Source organism: Pyrus communis, chromosome 12 (genome assembly GCF_041283825.1).
Source record: "Pyrus communis isolate YQ-2024b chromosome 12, ASM4128382v1, whole genome shotgun sequence".
In the NCBI taxonomy this organism is placed as follows: Eukaryota; Viridiplantae; Streptophyta; class Magnoliopsida; order Rosales; family Rosaceae; genus Pyrus; species Pyrus communis.
Genome location: NC_142576.1, coordinates 6,817,422 through 6,826,312, shown reverse-complemented (window position 1 = coordinate 6,826,312; position 8,891 = coordinate 6,817,422). Strand labels below are relative to the sequence as shown.

At 38.4% G+C, this 8,891-nt stretch overlaps 1 protein-coding gene across 1 annotated transcript; it reads left to right on the top strand.

Moving 5' to 3' along the window:
* Positions 1 to 1,547: 1,547 nt before the first annotated feature.
* On the top strand, positions 1,548 to 7,399 carry LOC137744877 (auxin transporter-like protein 2). Its single transcript, XM_068484686.2, has 9 exons — positions 1,548 to 2,372; positions 2,596 to 2,806; positions 2,887 to 3,072; positions 3,161 to 3,273; positions 3,373 to 3,556; positions 3,962 to 4,059; positions 4,885 to 5,092; positions 5,325 to 5,582; positions 6,827 to 7,399. Exons 2-9 carry the CDS (start codon positions 2,636 to 2,638, stop codon positions 7,049 to 7,051), a joined length of 1,443 nt encoding a protein of 480 aa, XP_068340787.2. The 5' UTR covers positions 1,548 to 2,372; positions 2,596 to 2,635; the 3' UTR covers positions 7,052 to 7,399.
* The last annotated feature ends 1,492 nt before the right edge of the window (positions 7,400 to 8,891 follow it).

The window sequence follows — 8,891 nt, the reverse complement described above, 5'->3', positions numbered from 1 at the left end:
ATCTTAGGGTAAATTACATAAAACTACCTCAACTATTGGGTCAGTCACAGTTTCATACCCCGTCTTTAAAAAATTTCAATGTCATACCTTATCTTTGAATTTGTTGCAATGTTATACCTTTCGTCAGTTGTTTGTCAATTCATTTGTAAAATGCTAACGTGACTTCAAACGTGGCCCACTTTCTATTAAAAAAATTAATCAAATATTTTTAAAAAATTCAAATACAATTATTTAAATATTTTTATAAAAAGAAGGTGGGACCTTTTTCCTATCCTACCCGTCCCCCCCACCCTTCTTCCCTTCACTCCAGAACCCCACCGCCGCGTGCCCTCTCTTCCTCCATCTCATCCTCCCTCCCATGGCGCTCTTCCCCCTTCCCTTCATCTTCATCCTCCTCTTCCACTAACCTCCCCACACCTCTCCCCTTTTCTCTCTCGGTCTTTCCCCCTTCTCTTCCAATCTTCTCTGTTCTCTTCCAATCTCCACACCTAGAGCAAAGAATGGAAGAGCGAGAGGCCAATGCGGAAGTGACCAGGTCTGGGTTCGAGGCCCACGTAGGAAAAACACATACGCCAGAAGGGTTTACAGAATGACGGAGAATATGTAGACGGCTTAGGATCAAGTCGTAGGAGGGCGATGCAGATGACATCGGCGTTGACGACCCAGAATGCGATTTGTTCTGTTGACAACCCAGAATGGTGATGGCTCAGGAAGGTGGGACGCGATTTTATTCTTGATGGGTTTGGAGGTCATGAAATTTTGGTTTTGGATTTGATTTTTGGGGGTTCTGGGGGTGGAATGATGAGATTTGATTTTGGATTGGGTTTGATTTTTTGTTTGAGGTTTGATGGGATTGGTGTCGTTGAACGGCTGATGAACGGGGAATGAGATATGAAGAAGGTGGGGGGACGGGTGGGATAGGAAGAAGGTGGGTGGGTCCCACCTTCTTTTTATAAAAATATTTAAATAATTGTATTTTATTTTATTTTAATATTTAAATAATTTTTTAATAGAAAGTGCCCCCGTCTCAAGCTATGTCAACATTTAACAAAGAAATTGACAGACAGCTGACAGAAGGTATGACTTTGCAAATCCAATAGTTGAGGTAGTTTTATGTAATTTACCCAAAATTTTACGTACACATTTAGGAAGGTGTATTCAATTGGGAATTAAAGAGATTTTAATGGATTTATAAATCTATGAATTTTTATGGAGTTTAATTGATTTGTAGAGATTTCATGTAAAATTTTGATTCAATTCTGTCGAAATCTCATGGGGAGAGGGGATAAGTCTCCCTAGCATTACTCAATTTAAAATGAATACATTTCTATTTTTATAAAATTTTATATAACTCTTTAAAATCTTGATTGAATACATGTAAATTTCTATAAATTCATTTAAAATAAGGAAAATTAATAAAAATGACTTACAAACTTTGAGTTTTAACAATAAGGACAAAATAAAGGATAAAATGAATAGTACCGAAAGCTTTTCGTTAAAGTTTCCTGTAAAATAATGTATAAATTTGTAAACTTTTCTAAACTTCTAATTGAATACATCCACAAGCTGAATTTTTCTTGTATTATTTTTGGTATGAAATTGATTAAAATACAATCTTAGCCGTTGAAGCGATTCTCCGGGAGGCTATAAAAGGGAAGGTGCATTGTTTAATGGAGCCCCTCAGTCCTTTCTGATCAGAACAACGTCTCACTCGCTTCTTCGCTTTGATCTCCATCCAAATTCTCTGTCACCCCAAGAATCGAATCCTTATTGGAATACAGGGAATTTGGGGAGCTTCGTCTCTTTCACCTCTCCCCTTTTACACTCTCTCTCCTGGTCCTCCATCTCTCCTCTCTCTTCCTCTCTCTAATCCAAAGGAGACGGAAAGAGACATTGCATAGCAAAATATATTTATTGCTTAGTTTATATGCATTTACTAGAATAGGAGCGAAAAGGGTATTTTCTTCTTCGCCAGCACCCTCTGGAGCACTTTCTCCATAAGTGATTGTGTTTTTTGCTTTTTTCCTGCTTTTGAGGGCTCCTCGCCGTCTTCGTATTCGGCACTCTGACCAAATTGGTGGCGCATTAAAGTCTGGCTTTTTTCACAAGTTACACAGAAGCAGAAGCAGAAGTAGCAGCTACCTAGAGAAAGAGAAACAGAGAGAGAAAGAGAGATCTTTCGCTGCAGATTTTGTTGTTAAATCATTTAAGGCCGGCCACTCAATCTCTTTCGTCTCTGCTGCCAATTCTTGGAATGGAGAATTCTTAAAAACCCGACTCACCATCAACTCTGCATTTAAATTACAAGTCCCTCCCTTTATCCACTGCCCAAAAAAAACAGTCATAGATCGAGAAAGTGACATTCAAGCAAGGTATGGGACTTTAACCCAAATTTTGTAATCTGGGTTTTCTTTTTTGTACTTAAATTCTGTGGAAGTACCGGTCTTATTAAAATTTGGAAGGAATTTTCTTCTGGGATTTTGGATCTGGGGTTCTTATGGCTTTCTATTTCTGGGGGTGCGTTTTGATGTTGTACTTCCCTTTTCGGTTTAACTTTTTAATTCGTCTTATTTACTGTCTTTATATATGTTTCAGATCTACCTGGATTTATTTTAGACGTTGCGTTCCGAGAACAATGTTGGCTCAGAAGCAAGCAGAGGAAGCAATAGTCTCCAATGACCACGAAGGAAAAGAAGATCATCTCCAAGAAAACGATGACGAAAACACCTCCATGTTTAATGTCAAGAACTTCCTTTGGCATGGAGGCTCCGTTTGGGACGCCTGGTTCAGCTGCGCTTCCAATCAAGTAAGCCCATCTCCAGAAAGTGCTTTCTCGATTTGTTGTTTCACGAAGTTTCTGATTGTAACTACATCTGGCTTTTGCAGGTGGCGCAAGTGCTTTTGACACTGCCGTACTCGTTCTCCCAGCTGGGGTTTCTATCCGGCATCTTGCTGCAGCTGTTCTACGGAATCCTCGGAAGCTGGACGGCTTATCTGATCAGTGTGCTGTACATGGAGTACAGAAACCGGAAGGAGAAAGAGAACGTTAACTTCAAGAACCACGTTATTCAGGTTCGTCGTGGTGTCCACCAAAATGCATTAAAGTGAAAGTGTGCGTGATAAAATAAACCTAAATTAAAATCCCATGTTTTCGTTGCAGTGGTTTGAAGTTCTTGATGGGTTGCTTGGCCCCTACTGGAAAGCCGTGGGGCTTGCTTTCAACTGCACTTTCCTCCTCTTTGGATCTGTCATCCAGCTAATTGCTTGTGCAAGGTGAATTTTTTTTACTTATTTTTCTATATATTTTACTGTCAAATCCATCAAATCTCACCTGGGTTATGTCTCACTTTTACTGCTTTTTGATTGGACCAGTAACATATATTACATAAACGACCATTTGGACAAGAGGACTTGGACCTACATCTTCGGAGCTTGCTGTGCCACCACAGTTTTCGTACCTTCTTTCCATAACTATCGGATTTGGTCTTTTCTCGGACTTGGAATGACCACTTACACGGCCTGGTACTTGACCATTGCAGCTGTTGTTCATGGCCAGGTAATAAGTCCATCAAAACTCACGACATCTGGGAGACTGGGATGTCATGTCACTTTACCGGTGTCACTTAGTGATATTTCAAGTGTATTACACACTATCACATGTATAGTGCCTAATTGTTTGAGATACTGTCATGTTTCTTGGGATGTCACGACATTAGAATCTCAAGCATATCACACATTGTAGTGCGTGTTCAGTTAGAGCTTTGAGAGATACCATCGGCTCGTGATTAGTTAGAGCTTTGAGATACCGTCAGCTGGCGTGAGAAGTTGTTCTCCAATGGTCCTCATCTCTTAAAACAGTCACTATTATTATCAGCTTTCCAAAGATGCTTTATTTCTCTTTACGTTTTCGGTATAAAAAGAAGGTAAAAGTTTTATGCTTTTTGGTGAAATTGCTGTGCAGGTTGAAGGTGTGACACACACAGCTCCCACAAAGCTAGTGCTGTATTTCACCGGAGCCACCAACATACTATACACGTTCGGTGGCCATGCTGTTACTGTGTAAGCATTTTTCTCCTATTTTTTACCTTTTATTATGAAGGAAAATTAATAAAAATGATTTGAAAATTTTGAATTTTAACAAAAAAATAAAATAAAAAGTAAAATAAATAGTATAAGAATTAATTTTTTATGGTAAAGATATGATTTTTCGTAAAAATAAGAAAGTTTTTCGTTAATTTTTTTTTATTATAATTACCCTTTTCTCCTACTCTTTCACATGTTTCTACACGGCTTCTCTTTGCAGCTTTTGCCGGCATCTCGGTTTTCGAGATCCAGACAAAATCATCCCATCTACTTTTGTTTTTGCTTTTGGAGAAAGAACAATTTTTTCCCCCCATCCGAAATCCCCATTTCTCTAGGAAAATTGCACAGTAAATTCATTGGGCACTTCTATCTCCTCGGTTTTAGTTTCACCATAGAGAGAATACATGTTATTTTGTTTTACAATACGATATTTAATTTTAAACTCTATTCTAAATGGAAAAAGAAATTCAAATTTAAGTATAACTGATCGAGCACACTGTTCTATTGTTTCAAGATACTGATCATCTTTCATGGTTTGGGTTAATTGTCATATAATATTATTGTATGATAGGGATTTGGAAATTTGTTTATTTAGTTGCATAACAGCTATAGTAAGATGTGGCCTGAGGGGGCCCTTTGGTCAACTTTCTAGGTTTTTAATTTTTATAACAATGTTCCCCATGTGCCTGTTGACCTTTTAATTGCTATAAAATTGGAGTAAAGTAATCGTGAAATCTAAATCCTTTTTAATGTGAGGGGAATCTGATCAGTGAAATGTGGGGGGGATTTTTATTGTTGCAGGGAAATTATGCATGCCATGTGGAAGCCACAGAAATTCAAGTCCATTTACTTGTATGCCACACTGTACGTTTTCACACTAACACTTCCTTCTGCGACCTCTGTCTACTGGGCTTTTGGTGATGAGCTCCTGAACCATTCCAACGCCTTCTCTCTCCTCCCCAAAAACGGCTGGCGTGACGCCGCCGTTATACTGATGCTCATCCATCAGGTTTGACCTTAATCATTTCATACACTAAATTATCGATGAGAAATGATTTGTCACACGTCTGTTTATTACTGTTCTTTGGTGTAATTCAATTCAAAGGACAGAAAAAATCAGGTGTAGGCATGGAGATAAAATGGTGTGCAGAAATCACTTTCCTTACCGAATTGCCCTAATGAATGATATGCCTTTTACAGGGAACTGACATTATATCTATTTTTGGGGAATTGTTTTGCAGTTTATAACATTTGGGTTTGCATGTACACCATTGTACTTTGTGTGGGAGAAGGTGATTGGCATGCATGGTACAAAGAGCATTTGCTTGAGGGCACTTGCTAGGCTTCCAGTTGTGATCCCAATTTGGTTCTTGGCTATAATCTTCCCCTTCTTTGGGCCCATCAACTCTGCAGTTGGGGCTCTCTTGGTTAGCTTCACCGTCTACATCATCCCATCTTTAGCTCATATGCTCACCTACAGAAAAGCTTCTGCCAGACAGGTAAAATATATATCCTCCTAATCCTAACTCCGATTGGTCATGTCACGTAATGTAATTCTTACACACAAGTTCAGAGGAATCGGAACTTGTAACCCTTGGTTATCATGTAAGGTCAGTAGTGGTACCACCGTACAATCTTGCGCGAGTGGTTTGGTTCTTTGTCTAGTGACAACACTTCTGGTTACCCCTACTGATTTGAGTGGAGATATCTCGATAGGTCATGTCTAGTGACAACACTTCTGAACCTGTAACCTTAGATTACCATGTTACCGTCACGTAGTGCTACTATCAAGCATAGGAATAATGAAGTGATTTGTCTAGTGGCGACTTGTAGTTATCTCGATTTAGTGGGGGTATTTTAGACATTGTAGTTTGAGCGGGCACCTCCACCAGGACACGCGATGGGGATACCCATATTTCAATAGTTGCAGTAGGGATGAGAAGGGCAGCAAGTGTACAAAGATCATTTAATACTTGGATTTGGAAATGTTAAGAGAAGAATTGAGATAGGTGGGAAGTCCCTTTCGTTTAGTTATACGCTACAGTTGGAAGAGTTGTACCTCTGCCTTCCGGTGAGCTGTTTGATTGATTAGGCCTCTTTTCTTCTCCAGTTAGGTCACTTTGGTGCCGACTTTGGTCCAAGTGAAATACAACTTGAACGTAAGAAAAAAAAACCTAATCTTTATAGAATTATTATTGAGAACTTTAACGAAAAGCTGCAGGTACTCTTCATTTTAACGAAAAATTATATTTTTATACTAATCCTGGTACTATTCATTTTATCCTTTATTTTTTCCTTATCGTTAAAAATCAAAGTTTTTAAGCCATTTTCATTAGGTTTCCTATTATTTTAAGGATCCTAAACTAAACCCAAAAACCCTGTTCAGTTTTACGGACGGAAAATACTTGGCTCCTTGTTCGAAAGGCTTATTTGTTCTAGGTATTCCAATAATATTGTTTATGTAGTGATATGTAGTGATGACAGTTGTGAGAGTCCAAATGTCACGGGCCATATGTAAAACACTCAACAATTGGACTCAAATTTTCCGGTTTCTGTGAGTTTGATTCCAGTTTATAGGAAACAAAATCAAAATTTCCGGCAAGGAATCCTTACAATACAAACCATTCACAGGTTGATGCGTTTACACATAAAAAGAATGACTAACAGTAAGAAGTCGAGCAGTGTTCTTTCTTAAAAACCAAGGTTTATTGATTTCGGTTAATTTTTTACTGTGTTTTTGCAGAATGCTGCAGAGAAGCCACCTTTCTTTTTACGAAGCTGGACTGCCATGTACGTGATCAACTCCTTCATAGTGGTGTGGGTTCTGGTGATTGGGTTCGGGTTCGGTGGCTGGGCCAGCATGACCAACTTTGTGAGACAAGTCGACACATTTGGGCTGTTTGCCAAGTGCTATCAGTGCCAGCCTCCAAAACCACCACTAGCAGCCGCAGCTCCTCCCCATCACTAAATCTTCATCTCCTCCAGAACTCTCCCTCTCCCCAGTCGGAAAATTCTCAATCTTCATATTTGTACCATACATGGGGAAGTCGTAATATTTCCCCCCACGTTTCATGTGTGCCGGATTTTGTTTTTTTTTTTTTCCGTCTTTTTCCTTTTTCTATTTTTTGTTAATTTAGTTATAATATAGTGTGTGGATTTGTGATGATTCCATTCCTATTAAAGCATAGGCTAATTAAATCAATATATGTATGTATGTTTTTAGGTATTTTCCTTCTTTGGGTTCTTTTGCCCTATATCTTCGGGTGGATTAAAAGTGTTAAAATTTAACCATGTAAATCCAAAGGTTAATTTCATACATCGCTGTGTTGTAGAATCTTAGTTTTTATTTTTCTGCTGTGTTTCAGCTTTTTATGTGAGATATTGTAAGATTTTGTTGTTCCTCGTGTCATGGCCTTCATTTGCCATTATTACTAGCATGTTTCCAAAGTGCCTTGTAAAGTGGCAACGTTATGGGCTTTGTCTGGTTTACGTTCACACGTGGTTGATCTCAAGAGCTGTATGTGGACATGTTTTAATGGGCTCCCATTGACCTTAGATTTCGTTTTGAGGAAGAATAGGGCGTGTACCCTCCGACTTTCACATGGGTTGCACTTGGATTCCCCTATATCACGTGCACTGTTTACTTCCTTGTACTTTATCCTTCATAGAACTTGTGAACATGCAATCATGCATGATCCCACTTTAAGAGACTCATGCTCGATCAACCTTCTTAGCGACTGAGAAATTTGCGTTTAAAGAAATGTTATTGTCGGTATTTCAAGTCAATCATGCACGCATTGTGGTATATTTTATTGTTTTTTTATAGAATAATGAGTGATTGTGATATGTTTCAACTCAATAAACTTTAAGCTTCTTATTAATTTTTGATTAATTGACCACATAAAAAGTTTGATTGATATAATTTGATAGTGTATTTTGTGTAATTGTTATATTAGATATTTGAATGATTTCATAAAAGGAACTGGTTTAAAGCGTCGCACTCCTCACCGGAACATAGAAGCATATGATGTTGTACCATCCCAATTCACCTTTTTTTAACCTGACACATGAAGCAATTTTGGAATTTGTGGGATATCTGATTTCTGCGCCAAAAAGCTTGAATTTGGCTTTAGCAAAAAGCACATTTCATCATATGCCATGCTTACGAAGAGTCTCTATATTAAAACGTAAATAAAATACTTATGAAGATCTCATTCGTTCCCCACCTGATCGATGTCAAATTCCTTGGGATACAAGGCATAACAAATCGAAATTGCATCAAGCAAGCAGAGAGTAGACTTGTTTCAATGGCATTGTAGATGAAGTTGTTGTGAGAAGAGTTATCCAAGGGAGCAAAATGAGTAGTAGACAGCCAATTATAACTAGGTTGATTAGGATGTTGCTGATGAAGATCAAAGGGACCGGAGTGCATCATAGTGCAGCTCGGATTGAAACGAAGTGCTCTTAGTTTGAATGTTTAAATCTTATATAAGCTATTTGTAATAGACGGCTAGAATTATATATCTAAACGATGGAGAGTGTGCCATTTGTCCTAGTTTGTTATGTTTTTAAGTTGTTCCGTGTGGAGCACGTGAGCACTCTCACACGAGCTGAGCATGTGAAATTCCAATGGTTATTTCTTGTCCTATTCGAATCACCACAGCATGTGTGCGCGTGCGAGTTCCATTTGCTTCTGTAATCAAATCTAAGAGGAATACAAGGGAGCAACGTACTCCAAAGCTTTTCTACCATTGTTAGTCTGAGTGTTCTTCAAGTTTTTTCAGAAAACTAATTCACAAATCATCCAA

Bases quoted from the DNA above. Each gene is read 5' to 3' on its own strand.
- LOC137744877 (XM_068484686.2), top strand. From the start codon at position 2,636: ATGTTGGCTCAGAAGCAAGCAGAGGAAGCAATAGTCTCCAATGACCAC. The intron at 2,807-2,886 runs GTAAGCCCATCT...TGGCTTTTGCAG, and splicing joins TCAGCTGCGCTTCCAATCAA to GTGGCGCAAGTGCTTTTGAC. The intron at 4,060-4,884 runs GTAAGCATTTTT...TTATTGTTGCAG, and splicing joins GGTGGCCATGCTGTTACTGT to GGAAATTATGCATGCCATGT.